The sequence below is a fragment of the Pseudorasbora parva genome, chromosome 6, assembly GCF_024679245.1.
Source record: "Pseudorasbora parva isolate DD20220531a chromosome 6, ASM2467924v1, whole genome shotgun sequence".
Taxonomy (NCBI): domain Eukaryota; kingdom Metazoa; phylum Chordata; class Actinopteri; order Cypriniformes; family Gobionidae; genus Pseudorasbora; species Pseudorasbora parva.
In genome coordinates, this window is record NC_090177.1 from 5,813,600 (window position 1) to 5,831,014 (window position 17,415).

Consider the following 17,415-nt stretch of genomic DNA (forward strand, 5'->3'; position numbering starts at 1 on the left):
GCAACCATATATTATTAGGTGCATACGGCCACCTACTGTACCAGAGTATGAAGCATGGATTCAATGAAACTACCTTACATCATGGTATTAAAAAAAAAAAAAAAAAAAAAAAAAACACATCATATTCTATAATATACCCCTATATTTTTCAGGTATTCCACAACTGCTTTCTGTGTGTCCTCTATACCTTCTCCTGTCGTTCCCAGTATACCTTCAAGGTTCCATGTTCTTCCTGCCTGCCTTATTTTTTGCTTTAGACTATTCCTTTGTTCTACATATTTCCTACAATGCAACATTATGTGTTCCACACATTCTGTAATTTTACATTCCAAGCATTCATTTGATTGATTTTTACCTAACATAAACATTGTTTTATTTAACCCCGTGTGGTCAAACCTCATTCTGGTTAAAACTACCTCCTCCCTTCTGTTTCTTCTGATTACACCCTGTGCATTGACAGATTTGGTATGTGAGGTGAGAAACAAACGCTCTTTTAAAAAACAAGAACGTGTAGAATGTCAAAATTAAGTATTTCTTAAGTATCATTTCACTACCAAAACATAAAAAATAAAGGGTTATTTTGAAACATTTGGCTAAAGTTTAATATTAAAGTCCCTTTTAGTGAAAGGCTTCTTCCTGCATTCAATGCAACAACAATGTAAAGGTGACAGCCCACTTCAGTGATTGGGGGATTTAATGGTCATTTACATGCTCTTTTATATTTTCTACATATATACTCTATGATATAGTGATATTTCAGGTATGCTTTTTTAAAAATATTTTCTACATATACTCTATGATTGTGTGATATTTCATGTATGCATTTTTATATTTTCAACATATACTCTATGATATTTCATGTATGCTTTTTATATTTTTCTACATATACTCTTTGATTTTGTGATATTTCACTTGTTTTTTCATATTTTCTACACATGCTCTATGATATTTCATAGCATTCCACATATAATCAAAAAGCTTTTGCGCAGATGACACAGAACTGTCACCAGACGAGATTGAAATGCTAAGTATGTTACCAGATGATCTTTTAATGCCTCCAGATTCTTTAGAACAATATTTGTTTAATCAACACTGTAAAAAATTTGTGGTGTTTTTTGTTGGTTTAACTTAAAAAAGTAAGTAACCTGGTTGCCTTAAAATTTTAAATTTATTGAGATTAAAAATTTGAGTTGATACAATGAAGGAAATTAGTTTAATAAATAGAAACTCAAAATATTTTTGTATCTGAAACACATAAAAAATGTGATAAATCATGAAAATAGCACTATTTGGCATGTTTCACTGCGTCATCAGAAATAAAACACACACAATTACCCAATATGCTCACGAAATCTTTTAATAATATTTTAATAAAGGCTGTCGAATCTCAAAAAATGTTCATTGTATTAACTCAAAATGTTAATTTCAATGAACTCAAAATTTTAAGGCAACCAGGTAACTTTTTTTCTAAATATTTTTTTACAGTGTAGAATTTGCGTCATCCCCGACTAATTTGGATCTTTTTGAATTAGCTGTAAATTCAAATAACAATTTGTACGATCATGCGCTAAGCGTAGACAATAATTTTACCGCGACCTCAGTTCAAAAGCGTGTCGTTGAGAAGGAGCATTAATCTGAGAGAGATTAACTCTACAGATTTGGCCTCTTATCACACTCGCTTACACGACTTGCTGAGCAAGATCACACCCCTTGTCGGGAGTAGCCTACACTGTAAAAAATTATTTAGAAAAAAAGTTACCTGGTTGCCTTAAAATTTTGAGTTCATTGAAATTAAAATTTTGAGTTAATACAATGAACATTTTTTGAGATTCGACAGCCTTTATTAAAATATTATTAAAAGATTTTGTAAGCATATTGGGTAATTGTGTGCGTTTTATTTCTGATGATGCAGTGAAACATGCCAAATAGTGCTATCTTCATGATTTATAAAAAAAATTATGTGGTTTAGATACAAAAATATTTTGAGTTTCTATTTATTAAACAAATTTCCTTCATTGTATCAACTCAAATTTTTTATTTCAATGAACTCACAATTTTAAGGCAACCAGGTTACTGACTTTTTTAAGTTAAACCAACAAAAAACAACAATAATTTTTTACAGTGTATGGGGTTCTCAGGAGACAGTTTGACGATAAGGTTGAATTTCTGCAGAACACGTACGGTTTGCAAATCTAGGTTCTTTGGGAATGCGAATGGAACGCAATGAAAAAGACAGATCCCTCTGTGATAGAATTTATTGCTAATTATTCTGCTCCAGAGAGACTGAGCCCTCGAGACGCACTGTTTGGTGGGCGCACTAACGCTTATAAGTTCTATCACAAAGTGAGTGGGGACGAGAAAATATGATACCTTGATTTCACTTGGTTATATCCTTACTGTCAGGCTACGAAAAGCTACCCGATCGAACACCCGCAAATCATTTTTAATGATTTTGAACCGATTGAAAATTATTACGGTCGTATCAAAGCAACCATGTACCAACCCCGCAAATTGCTGCACCCGGTCCTCCCTTACAGATGCCAAGGAAAACTGATGTTTCCGTTGTGCAGAACCTGCGCTCACGATCAAAACCAGACCACGAGCTGTACCCACATGGATGAGGAAAGAGCACTGTCGGGTGTTGGGTATCTATAGAGCTTTTAAAAGCCGTCAAGAAGGGTTATTCGGTAGCCAAGATTGACGAGGTTTGGCATTTTCCACAGCGGTCAGACACGTTGTTTGACGGATATGTAAAAATGTTTTTACGTTTGAAACAACAAGCGTCAGGGTACCCGTGAGAAAGATACTTACATCCATGAGTATTTTGAAAAAGATGGGATTCAACTCGACCCAGAAAAGATCAAGTACAACGCAGCCCAAAAAAGGCTGTTGTGCTATCACTAAATTAATCCTGAATAGTTTGTGGGGACGATTCTCTTTAAGACCGAACTTACCACAAACGACTCCGAAGTTTTCACCAGAATCGTTTTCGGTAATACTGACATGGTCGTATTTCTCATTCGTCTCAGACGACGTGGCTTCTGTCCAGCATAAACCACTCAAAAAGGATGTTTGTAAGGGTCGCGATGTTAACGTGTTTATAGGTGCATTCACCACAGCACACGCGCGACTGGAATTGTACGAATTGATGGACAGACTCGGCGACCGTCTACTCTACTCGGACACCAACAGCGTTGTAATCGTGTCTAGGCCCGGTGACTGGGAGCAGCCTCTGGGGGATCATTGACTAGCGAAATCGAATATGGGGATTTTATCACTGAGTTTTGACACTTTTTTTTTGCCTCATTTACTTTGTCGACGTCCACGGGTCTCAATCTGATACTTCAATGATAACTTGTGTTGTACCCCTGAATAATGTCTTGTAAAACATCTACGTATCGCCGGGAATTTGTAGCCGTTAAAAATCTCCACATGCGACTTTTTAACGTTCTATTAAACCGTTCCACGACGCTGGCTTTCAAATCGGTAGCGGTAGCAAAGTGGTTGATGTCGTGCTTTTTCATATCTTGAAAATGCTTGTTAAAAAACTCCTTTCCCATCCTTAAAAGGATACACTCTTCTTCAATTAATTCTAGAGATAGACTTATTCAGTTCAAGGTAGTGCATCGTATTCACTGGTCTAGGGTGCAAATTAGTAAGATATTTCCTGACGTAGACCCCACCTGTCCACGTTGTGTTGTGGAGCCAGCCACTTTGTTTCACTCTTTTTGGTCCTGTCCTAAGCTATTAAGGTTTTGGGGACAAATATTTAGTTGTTTCTCAGACATTTTTACTACAGCAATTGACCCCAACCCGTTGATAGCTTTATTTGGGGTTCTTCCGGAGGGTATCAAACTGACAGCCTTAGAGATGGATAATATTGCACTTTGCACAATGCTAGCTAGACGACTTATTCTAATCAACTGGAAACTGCCATCTCCTCCAACCTACCGTCAGTGGGTTTTTGACCTACTTTTTGCCCTCAAACTTGAACAAATTAAATTCGGAGTTAGAATGAAGCCCAATCTTTTCTTAAGATCTTGGAGCCCATTTTTAGATTACTTTAAGGAGAAAGAATCTGGGTAAAGGTTGTTTTGTTGTTGTTGTTTTTAGATGTCTATATACATACAGTATATCATAGTGATTATACTTTCATTTATATGTGAGCCTTTATTATGCATGTTTTATGTAGTAATTTTACACACAATTCTGCAACAATTCGATGTATATACTCTGCCTTGAGTTGTATGTGCTTTTCTTTAATAAAAAATAAAAAACACTCCTTTCCCTGATCCGTCTGCAGTTTCTGAGGTACACGACCCTCGTCGAGTATAGACTTGAAAGCTTTAGTTACCTAAATTCCACTCTTATTTTTCAACGCTTGAACCCACGAGTACTTACTAAATACGTCTATACATGTCAGCAGATATATTACCGTCATTATCCTTGGCGTAGGCGGTCATATCGACAAGATCTGCCTAGAACTGTGTATCGACCCCATACACAACCACTCTATTTCGTTTGTGTTTTATAGGAGGTGTTTTGTGTAATGTGTAAGCATCCTCAGCAGTCAACCATTCTGAAACCTCTTTATCGCTTAGACGAACCCCGCTATCTTTTAAGACGGCGTCTTTTAATCACTCTTTACCCCCTAAAGAACCGGGGTTGGCTGGTGTATAATAAGTCTTTTTCATGAGCTCCGACATGCTGTCGTTTCAACCGCTGCAAAAGAATAATGCGTACAATGATTAGAATAAATCTTTTATTAAAAAAAGTTACAGAATACAAAAGTAAGTAAAAGTAATGTAATTCAAGTACATAAAAAACGGATATAATGATGTTAATATAACACAAAAAAGTGAGTAAAATGGATATAATGATGTAAATATAGCAACATCTTAGTAATAACTTACAGGATAACTTACTTACAAAGTAAGTTAAAAAATGAATATAATATTGTTACAGGATAGAAAACACTAAGCAACATGAATATAATGGCTAGTAAAAAATAATGATGGTAAGAATGATATCAATGAAAGTCTAACCAGAAAAGAAAATCTCTGCATGCCATCATGTTTTGGGCGAGGATGTAATCGATAAACATTATGACAATTTTCTCGACAATGTTTTCCATTTCGTCAATTTTGCCTAAGTAATTTTCATCATTTTCTTTATAGCTGCATGTACTCAATATCAGTGTCGAACATACGTCCGCCACAAAGGCACAGGAACACAACTGGTCTGTGATTCCAATCTCAGGCTGCGATTCAAACAGCATATCTAAACCGCTTTCATCATTACATCGGGTGGTTTGGTACCATCAGCACATTTGTCCATCAAATCGTCCCATGAATAAGGCATTCTTCTAATTAACACCATATTTTTCTTGAGATTCACTTCACGCCTTGTGTCGGTGTCAATTGGAAAACCGGGGTTGGATGCATCCGCAATAATCTTATGCATCAGATTACTCATCTGTTTTCTGTAATGTTCTTTAAAGATGAATTCCACACAACTCTTTAGACTGCAGTCCGCACCCATGCTGGAGGGGTCTTGATCTCTAGCCATTCACAATCGAAAGACCTTCCCAGAGATCAACGACGTCGTAGACTATATCCTTGCAGGGTGCGTCCAGAAGTTTCCCCTTAATTTCTTCTAGCTTGACAGCAATGAACGGTTCGTCTTTCAATTCGTGCAGAATAGTACCGACTGTTTCTAAATACGCTGAGGGTTAGATATTAGCTCACAGCGGTTCAGAAGAATAGTGATGATGCTATGAAAGAAGGGTTGAAACAGCTTGCCTGACAGCTCGTCAAAGTGTGTGTCCAAGAAAAAGTTGGGAGGGTCAAGCAGGCAGGAATGCTGCAGCTGGCCAGGATGGTTAATCGCACAACCCTCGCATTCGTCCTTAAGCTTGTCGGCGATGAGATGTTACAGCAGCACCACGGTCGCGGCTTTTATGATTTTTGAATCCAAAGACACTGAAACATCCGTCTGTAGCGTCTCAACTGCCTTTATCAGTGGGGAGGCAAGTCAGGTTGTGTGATCCAATGTCCGAAGCGAATTTATCCAGCCAGTCTTTGTGGAGGTCAAGTGGTTCGGGGGAGAAAGTTAGACTATGGTCGCATGCGTTGTCATCAGGAGGGTCGAGAATGCTGCCGAAAGAGATACCGCAGCTACAGACATGAGCGGGGTCTGATGATGCTTCTTCAGTCATGACTTATAAATGATGCTTGTATGGGAGGGTCTGTCCGGCGAGGTTTTTGATGCGCGTAGTGAATGGGCGTGGATCTCTCGGGGTGGAACAGCTGCACTTTAATTTTGCTGTATCCGTCATGCATGTCACACCATTTGAACATTTTGTTTATGGTCAGGAAAATACCTAGCCTGACATGGTCATACTCAATTCTAGTCAGAATATGAGTCTGATGCTCCATTGGGCTGTGATTATGGGGCGTGTTTCAACCGAACCAGGAAAGACATCAATTGGACAGACCTACAACCAATCAGAGCAACGAAGCGACGCATTGTCAAATTTAAAGAGTTCAAATTTGGATAAAAAAGATAATTACTCCTCTATGGATCGTGGCCAGACCGACTCTCAAATTGCAGAGTTCAACTGCATTGTGTTGCCAAGTCCACATTTTTTATGCGGGTTTAAGCGACCGTTATGTGATATATAGACCCATGAGTGTGAATTTTAGCAGACAACCTTGTCAAAATAACACACATTTTCCCCCCAAACGGCATTTTTCCCCCGGAGAACCCCCCGAGAAGCTATTGTTTAGGGCTAGTAGTTGGCGGGTTTTGTTGTAAAAACTTGGCAACCCTGTCTGCACTTTCGCTGGAATAAACGATTTTTGCTGGTGTTGTAAAAAAATAAAAGAATTTAATGATACACAGACTTACTTACCCAACATGATCATCATTTCTGAGAGAAATAGTGAAGGTGAATGCAGATACAAACAAGCTCTCCGTTTAGGATTCGAGTAAATATAGCCCAAGCCCCTTTGATGACGTGATGATTACGTTACTGTTGATCATCTGTCCATCATCGTCTAAAGCCCGCCCTGCTGATTTCATTGGTCCGAACAGTTTCTGTTTGGAGATAATTACTCCTCTATGGATCGTGGCCAGACCGAACTGCCCGACCTAAAAAAATTGTGGGCGGGGCTAAGTTCGGCTGACATCCAGGCTAGAAAATACCATTTAGCATATCCATATCACCCCACTTGAACAATAATTGCATTTCAAACAGATCTTGCCAAATTCCTGTCCTGGCCAAATTCCCTTGATTGGCCCTTACCAATCATGGCCTCCTAATAATCCCCATCCACTGAATTGGCGCTATCACCCTCTCTCCTCTCCACCTTTCGCTGGTGTGTGGTGAGCGCACTGGCGCCGTTGTAATGTGGCTGCCGTCGCATCATCCAAGTGGATGCTGCACACTGGTGGTGGTTGAGGAGAGACCCCTGACATGAGTGTGAAGCGCTTTGGGTGTACAGTAGTACATTTGAAAGCGCTATATAAATGCCTCATTCATTCATCTTATGCTCGTTAGGTATGACAGCCCTCGCCCGATCATTGTTGAGTTTCGTCTTCTCTTTACAGCAGAATATGTAAACAGAATCATTCAGCCTCTTTTTAGCATGGTAACCCACCACACGGTACCGGACATTCGGGGTTACCCCGTCCCACTCTGCAACGTACAAAGGCTCTTCACCGCAGTCTTTCAGATCCTTCCAGACAAAATTGTAAAATAGATTCCAGTCTTTTTCAGGAAATACAACACAGGCATGAAACTGTCCAGGGGTGTCGGTAGTGTAGAGCGTAACAACTCGAGTTGGTTTATGAAATCTGTACCCGAATACACGGCCACCAAACATGCTAAATTCAGCTGTTTTCCATTCCGTAATTTCATGGAGAAAATTTGTCAGACGGACGTAACTGAACGGTTTTCTCTGTGCCATAGGCAGACTCTCTGGGGATTTAGGGGGGGATAAACCATCCATGCTCATGTAGCTCATGATTCTCTTTTGTAGAACACACAACACATTGACCAGTTTACGAAGCTATGGCATGAGGAGGAGGGTCCTAATACCCCGAACTTCAAAAGAAAACATTTCTGTCATAAACATGAATTATTATTAATATTAACGACTTCAAAACATCATATATTATACCCACTTCAAAGGATAAAACCATCTGTCAAACATTATATATTATCCACAACTTTCCCGAACTCTGACCTTTCCCATGATCGCTATCATGGCAACGTAGAACAAGCCGGTAACGAACTTCCGGTTTACGTTAGTCTGTACTGCTCTCAGCTTACCGTTGGTTGTATTATCAGGACTCAGGAGTAAACTTTTACAACAACGCTTCAGGCAAAATGATCACGTCCCAGATGGTCGCATGGATCTGACTATCTTACAAGAACTTACTAATATCTGTAGCACTAAGCGGTTCACTTGAGTTATGCGGTGCACACATTTTGCCACGGTGTGTAGGCTTGGCTGTTCCTATGATCCACGCGAGAGTTACCTTCCGTCCATGCGCCTGTAAATCGATTTTATTTTATTATAAATAAAGGCTTATTTGTTTCTAGTTATTTATTTTGTTCACCCGCATCCGCATTCACTCATCAAATATGATCCCGCGCCGCACTCGGTTGGGCTGGGTTCCGCGGGAGTGCAGGTCTCTATTTGGACAGTAACGTTAGGCTGTTAGAGTGGTCTTACTACACATTAAATCTGTAAATTATTGAAAACAATAAACATACCCCTAGCAAAAAATTATACAGTTTTACTGCAGTATTTTAAATAGGTTAAACTAATATATAAACTCAATAATTACATTTACAGCAATGAAATGTTAATTTTTATTACAATGCACTTAAATTCATTGAAGTTCATTCATCTATTTTCATGTTGATAAAAAAAAGAGTCTACTGACAATGTCTGACATGAACATTTCAACAATTACAAATAAATACAAATATTACTTCCACATCACATTTCTTGAGTTTATTTGAAGCTCGTTGGGCATTGAATGGAGTGCGTAGGGCGCTAGCAGCATGTCAAATGGGTCCGTGGTTTATGGAAGCAAGGTTTCTGAGGTGAGAGACCGCGGCGCTCAGCGCTCATTAACCCCGGCGAGAGCAGCCTTAACTCGGCTCGTCCTTCTGACGACTGCCGCTGCCTGGCAGAAGCCCCTCCCATGACGCAAATTCGCGTCTGTTGTGTAGTGAATGAAGCGAATGGAGTCAAAATGTTCCCGCGTCCAACTTCGCGCGAATAGCACTATTTATTCGCATCACTCGCGTCTGGTGTGAACGCAGCATAACTGTTATGTGTGCTAAACCGGAACTGAGATACCGTCAACCGGAAGTATCGAGTGTCATGGCGACGCCCACTAAGACTTGCAGGAAAGTTGTGGATACCGGTAATCCCCCATGACCCCGGAAGGTCAAAAGGTCACATCATAAATCATACCGGAAATCCCTCCATGACCGCAACCGCAGAAGTTCAACCGGTCAAAAGGTCAAAGCCATAAATCAGTTTGTCATAAGGTGTATTATATTTACTCAGCATTGAGAAATACAAGCTTTTATCATTTCAAACATTTATTTCTTGTACATTTATATAAATTGAACTTAGAACTTTTTTGTTATTTTTCTTTTTTTTAACTAAACACACCTTCGCACGTTTTAAAACATCTGACTCTAGAACCGAGTCTTGTGAGAAGGCACCTCAGTCCGTCCGCTTTCAAGTCATCTGATGGTGCGGTACATCATGAAGTCTACAGTGGTGCATCGTGGGAACTTGCCGATGGAGCTCTCCTCCACAGGAGTGTAGACTTTGATCTGCCGCATGTGTGTGTCTCGGCCGTTCTGGTGGTTTGCCAAAACGGCGATCTGGATCATGAAGGTCCTGATGGGATTGTTCACCAGATCCAACAGAGGAATGTGAATCCACCCGCTGGGCTCCACCATCTCCAGCTGCTGCTCTCACACACACACACAAACACACACACACACACACACACACACACACACACACACACACACACACACACACACACACACACACACACACACACACACACACACACACGTTTAAACAGAATCAATTATGCAAATTTAATTAAATAGAAGACAAATTAAATTCCAGCAGTATATCAACTCTAAAAAAAAGGCAATAGTGTTATTATTCAGCTCAAGTCAGTTCAGTGTTGGTCAGTTCAATAACTGTGAAAAGTTCAGCTGGAGAGTCATTAGTGCTCACCTATTTTTTCTGTTGGTTCCGGGTGTATTTTTTCCAATAAGTTCTCCCAAAGGGTTTTCAAAAAAGGCTTTGGGAGAAGTCAAATATGTTATGTAAGGGATAATGTACACCCAGCCGGTTGTTATGCTCCACACGACTCCGATGGGTTAATAGAGCCTTCTGATTCAAATCGATGCGTTTGTGTAAGAAAAATATCCATATTTAAAACTTTATAAAGGAAACCCGCCTTGAAGTCTTCCATTGTAGCCATGGCTGTTTAAGTATTTAACAGCCACAAGATGGCGCCAGCGTTAAGCATAGAAGTAGTACCGGTCAAAATAACTCGTAGTACCTGGATGAGCGTTGTTATCTGGAAATAACGCTGGAATGCGCGATTGACCAATCAGAATCAAGTATTTCACAGAGCCGTGTAATAAGCTTTGTTAAAGCTACACTGTGTAACTTTTTTAGTTTATTCTTAGCTAAAAACACTTAGTTCTTTAAAAAATATATGTGCTCATTAATGTATATTTACTTCTTTCAAGTATTAAAGTATTCTCGTAAGTTTATAATATGCCATTGAAAATACATACGGGTGAGGGGTTCGAATGCCGGTCGCCATGTTGCTCCTCCATCTTGAAAGTACATTAGCCAAAGAGGGACATACCCATAAATTCAAGCTTCGCCTTTTGCGTTTTAACACTCGATGGCACTGTGTCGAATGTGAAGAGAGGGATTGCCATGTTAATCTTGGACTAAATCGGCCACCGTAGGAGTTAAAATGAAATCAGAATTGAGAGGAACAGAAACTAATATTCACTGGATGGTCATATACCTTTACACCGCTGGATGGGGGAAAATATCACACAGTGGAGCTTTAAAGCATAACATATTTGGAAATCTGACAAAAGTTCAAGACTATGAACTCAATGGCTTCAGTGAAGGAAAGAACCACAATCTCACAAATTGCAAACAGCATGACCGACTAGGTGAGTACAGTTTTATGATAAACTTTAATATAACTTTGAACAGCTTGAAGTTTGAAGGTTTTACTCCGAGAAAGTCAACAAATAAGTAGCATGTTTTAGCATTTATTGCTAACATGATTTAATATTTTGTTAACACAATATTATATGATTTAACTAATGATGAACTGCACTTATAAAGCATTTATTTATCTTTGTTAATGTTAATTTCAACATTTACTAATGCATCATTAAAATCTTGTTAACATTAGTTATCGCAATGCGAACTAAGATGAAAAAACCATTACACAGCTGGATTTATAACTAACATTAGCAAAGATGAACTAATGCTGAACAAAGAGGTTGTTCATGGTTTAATCATGTTAACTAATAAAACCTTATTGTAAAGTGTTATGAGAACACTAGTGTGGTTATTCATCTGGAGTCGGTTGTGTTTGGGACCAGTCTCTCTTACCCGGATCTCCTGCAGGTTGTGGAAGTTGTTTCCCACTCGGACCGAGATCTTGCTGGGAGTGTAGCTTTCATCAGATTTATAATCGGCATAAATACACAACATCTTCACGGTGGTCTTCCTCCTATCAGAGACACATTCACAGCCTTTATAAACATTTAAGCAGTTACAAACCCATACTTTAAAGCAGTTAAACATTACAGTTTATTGGTTTCTAAACATCACACAGTAAGCACTGATCCTAGATCAGAATCATTTTTAATATTATAGTGTCTAAGTGTCAGTTTCCGAACTATAGACTTGTTTTAAATTATCTTTAATCAGCAGAGCATTGACAACTCAATCCAAGATGAGACATAATTTGAGCAGAGAACTTAAGTTACTAAGAACGTAAAGATTGTGATTTTTTGTGTGTGTGCATTTTCCAGGTTTCAGACGCAGCCAATGACTTGTTTAGACATTTACCGCCACCTACTGGCAGTTATAGTTTCTTATTTAGAGCATCACTCCAGCATAGAAAATATCAAATTTTCCATATTAAAGGTGCCCTATGAAAAATGTAATTAACCTTGCCATAGTGAAATAATAAGAGTTTAGTACATGGAGTCTCAAACATCATTGCCTCCTACTTCTTATGTAAATCTCCTGAATCCAAAGCACCACAGAAAAAAAGTGATTCTCAACACAAGGCCAACCGTGACGCAAGCGTTGGGGATCATTTATATGCACCCAACATTTGCATCTGTCCAAAAACTGACGTCACGGAGCCGAATCATTGAGACTGCAGGTAAACACACTCGAGGATAGCAAAAACGGCAACTCTCATGACACATATGTCATGTTTAGGCTGTGCAGGGGACTGCTGTCATATGTCAACAGTCATGGTTGAGGTTTATTCGGATACCACAACAAATCATTCGTTTGTTCGGCCCATTTCAAGCAAGCTTCACTCAGCGTCTTAAACTGAAGAAAGGGGACACTATATTCCTGCTAGCAATAAGTAGCGATTTATCCACTTATTGACGGTTTAAACAATTTCTGATTAAATTGAAAGTTTCTTAGAGAGACCGCATTGTCTAGATGATGCAAGATGCTACAGTAACAATAGGAAACACCAAGTTAATATTTTGTATTACAAAATACAACCGTAGATACTTTGCTTAGATCGTTCACTCGATCCTTCTAGCAAACGTCACCTTTTCCACCATTTAAGTTAAAACGACTGTCATTTGACAAGGCTATTCATTTAGTAAAATTATAAGGATGTAATTAAACACAGGCCGACTGAATGACACTTTAAGCAGAACATCTCAAATGGAGATTGCTGAAATGCAGCTTACTTGTTTATTTGCGCTTTCAGATCATCCGTGCGCGAGAGAGCTCGCATGCATATGGTTGCCAGCAGGGCCGGCTCTAGCTCTTTGGTTGCCCTAGGCGAGATGGTGTTTTGCGCCCGCCCCAACCCACTCACCTTTATCGTCTCTAATTCAGCACGTCTGTTTACCTAGGCCCTAACCGAGAAGCACTTATTATTAAACAAATTAGATGCTTTATTTCCACTCTTCTAATATTTTCTCACTTTTTATTGAAAATAAATGCCTTTCCGATCTGATATGTGATAGAAAAAGGGAGTAGAGCGAGTGTGGCAAAAGGCGGATTCGAACCTCTGATCGATATGCGTCAAAACTTGATGACATGCGTCTTACCCCTACTCTACAGCTAAAGAATACGGTGATTTACGTAATTTTGTCTGGTCCAATCAATCTTTAAGTAGCCTTAAACATATCACATTTGTGTTTAATGTAAATAATATGGCATCTATCATTACTCCACAAAAAAAAAAAATACAAGAGGCCCCACTTTTTATTTGCTCCCGACGCCGATGTAGATGGTGTACTTTTCATAACTGTGGTGTGACAGGCAGCGGGGCGAGGGGCCGCTAGAGCGGGCCGGTGATTAATGTTCACGAGTGCCAGCTGCATGGCACACCGGTCTCGTCTCGCGGCCATGTGACGGGAGCATAAAAGGAGGAGCAAGGACAGCGGAAGACGAGAGAGGACCAGGCCTGGATTTTATGTTATGTTTTGTTTATTTGTTTGTGGGCAGTCGTCCCGCTGCCTGTCACACCACAAAAACTAAAGTGCATACTTTATCCATATTTATGACGAACTGGACATTTGATATTTAAATTACATCCATGTAGGTTATTGTAGATTATTGTCAGTGAAGTTATGTTTGTAATATGTAGTAATACGTAGAAAACTATCAAGTTATAGCTATAGTGACAATATTAATAATATTTATAAAATAAATATTAGTTGATAATATTGATAATACTAAGTAATTTTATTTTGTTTGACAACTTATTGGCTGAGATAAGAAAACTAACCTCTATATTGGGCTTTCTTTAGATTTTCTTCCTTCCTTCCTTTCTTTCTTTCTTTCTTTCTTTCTCTTTTTCCGTCCCTGTGCATACAGGGTTTAGACGCCTCATTTTTGATGAACGCGCAAGATGAGCACTTGCCTGACCTGACGCCTGAACTAATAATCAATAATCACCATCAATTCAATCTAATAATCAGGTTGATAAGTAATTTAACGTGTGGCTGAGGGGGCGCCCTATGATGATCATGTTTAATAAACATTGTTGTATTTCACTTGTTCCGATTCTATGCTTAATTGGAAATAATGGGCGGCACTAGAACGCGCTCGCACCCCTAACACAATTGTCGCCCTAGGCAACCGCCTAGCTCGCCTATACACTCTAAAAAATGCTGGGTTAAAAACAACCCAAGTTGGGTTGAAAATGCACCAACCCAACAATTGGGTTGTCTTAAGCAACATTTAACCCAACCACTGGGTTAAAACAACTCAACCATTGGGTTAAAACAACCCAATTGTTGGGTTGGTGCATTTTCAAACCAACTTGGGTTGTTTTTAACCCAGCATTTTTTAGAGTGTAGCAAACGCCGGCCCTGGTTGCCAGATTGGACATGTTTAGGTGAACACCAGATGTGTTCTTTTCACAGAAAAGCTCAGTTTGGGAGATTTAATTACTGAAATCTGGCAACCGCACGAACGCGAGCTCTTTCTCGTGCGCGGATGATCTGAAAACACCAATAAACAAGTAAGCTGCATTTTATCAATCTCCATTTGAGATTTTCTGCTTAAAGTGTCATTCAATCGGTCTGTGTTCTGTCAGGATGGTCAGGACTCACGAATCGCTTTACTGAACTGCTGTGAGCTGCTGAAATAAGCCAATCAGAGCAGAGCTCAACATTAATATTCATGACCCTTCCAAATAAGGCAAAAACAGAGCATTACATCCTAGGGACAATTTATGGGGTGGTAATGGACCTGTAAAACTGGATCTGGACAATTTTTGCCCTTAAATAAGCCACATACCCTCTATGTAGATATCAGAGAACAATTTAACATATTGTTTCAAATCATTCTAGGGCACCTTTAATAAACCCATCAAAGATAATAGTTCACCCAAAGATTTTAATTCTCTCCTTTACTCACCCTCATGGCTGTAAGAGCCTAAAGTTTGTGTAATAAATTCTATGTTGAATCAAATATAATATTTATTTCTAAAGTTACTTATTGTAATGTCTATTTGATGCTTTTGTCATTTATCACAATAATGAATTTAAATGATCTTTTGGGGGTAATTTCTCAGATAAATTTGATGTGCAGTTAATTTGATTAATGCATCGCCACATTGTGTAATGAAAAATGTTAATTAAAAATAACAATTTTGAATTACTTGAGATTCATAACTGATCCAAAAGGGAACCAGCATTTATGCCAACCTATCAATCACACATTTATTAGCTGCAAACGATAGTATCAACATGTGACCCTGCTGGACCACAAAACCCTTTTTTTTTTAAAAATTCTGAATAAATAATCTTTCCGTTGACATTTGGTTTGTTAGGATAGGACAACATTTGGCTGAGATAAAACTATTTGAAAATCTGGAATCTAAGGGTGCAAAAAAAATCTAAATACCGAGAAAATCTCCTTTTATAGTTGTCCAAATGAAGTTGTGAGAAATTCGGTAGTCAGTAGGAAATTTACATAATATCTTTGTGGAAGATGATCTTTACTTAATATCCTAATGATTTTTGGATTAAATGAAAAATGTATAATTTTATACTGATTGTATGTATTGTTGGCTATTGCCACACATATACCCATGAGACTTATGACCAGACTTATGGGTCAGTTGTCTCAATAATGGCAGATTAATTGACCCTGCTGAAGCCGTGGATCAATCCGGTCATACAGCGGCGGTCTGAGACTCATTCTGGCTCTACCTGAACTGAATGTTCACTAGATGTGGCTGAGAGCCATCGGACTGCCAGTACGTCTCCAGGTTATCATCCCTCAACTGGTCGACTCCAAAGCCTTCACACAGAAAGAGAATGACTCAATGAAAAACTAAACACAGGCATCAATCAATCAGGTGAATAAATAACACACACACACCTGGCTTGCATGAGGACAGCGACCACACGGCCTGCGATCCGATCTCTCGGACGGTCCCCGTGCGCTCCAGCTGCTTGGGGTCGGCCCCTGGGGGGGTTTTAGTGGCGGTTGCCATGGTTACTGAGGAGTGAAAAGAGGAAAAACAAAAGGGATGGAATTAAGAAACACCCACAGACAGCATAAAAACACTTATTAAAGAAAGTATACTTTAATGCAATGTGCAATTGCTTTACTTTTGCATTTTAATACTAATATTGACAGTAATGTGTAGTTTTTACTCAAAGCATAAAGATGCAGCTACGTGACCAAAACACTAAAACTATGGCAAATTTATACAATGGTGTTCTTTAAAAAAAAGTTACGATAGATAGATGGATAGAGACAGATGGATAGATAGATAGATGATGGGTAGATGGATGGATAGATGGATGGATTGATAGATGGATGATAGACAGATGGATAGATAGTAGATGGGTAGATAGATGGATAGATAGAATGATGGTGGATAGACGGATGGATAGATAGATGATGGGATGGATGGATGATCAGTAGATCAATGATGGATAGATCGATGGATGATGGATAGATGATGGATAGATGGACGATACACATATGAATAGATAGATGATGGTGGATAGACAGATGGATAGACAGATGATGGATGGATATAGATGGATGGTGGATAGACAGATTGATAAATAGATAGATGATGGGTAGATGGATGGTGGATAGACAGATGGATTGTGGATAAAGAGATGGATAGCTGGATTGATAGATAGATGATGGTAGATGGATGCTAAATAGACAAATGTATGGATGAATGGATGGTTGGATGGATGGACAGATGGATGATAGTCAAATGGATTATACATTAATATGTTACATAAATACATGAATTAGTTAAGAATATTTAACTGTACGGTGCATAATGATCATACCTAAAAACTTGATAAACACACTTGTAAAATAAAAAGTATATTTTAATTTTACTTCAACATACGGTAGTTTATTTAAACATATCTACCTTTAATCTTTACAGCAAAAAAAGCCACAGTTACTCACCGGCACTCAAAAACACTCCAGCAGCGGTGTCCTCTTACATCTGCTCACACAGCTAGCGAACGCTTAGAGAGATTTTCTTTAAAGACGGTAAAATATAATAATCATAAACATTCAAACACTGTTCGCATTTGCCCGGCATTGGCGCTTACTGATCACG

At 38.9% G+C, this 17,415-nt stretch overlaps 1 protein-coding gene across 1 annotated transcript; it reads right to left on the reverse strand.

Moving 5' to 3' along the window:
• Positions 1-9,572: 9,572 nt before the first annotated feature.
• Positions 9,573-17,414, reverse strand: anapc10 (anaphase promoting complex subunit 10). Its single transcript, XM_067445493.1, has 5 exons — positions 17,259-17,414; positions 16,197-16,316; positions 16,025-16,115; positions 11,706-11,826; positions 9,573-10,003 (listed from the first exon to the last, which is right to left on the reverse strand). Exons 2-5 carry the CDS (start codon positions 16,309-16,311, stop codon positions 9,773-9,775), a joined length of 558 nt encoding a protein of 185 aa, XP_067301594.1. The 5' UTR covers positions 16,312-16,316; positions 17,259-17,414; the 3' UTR covers positions 9,573-9,772.
• Between the last annotated feature and the right edge of the window lies 1 nt (position 17,415).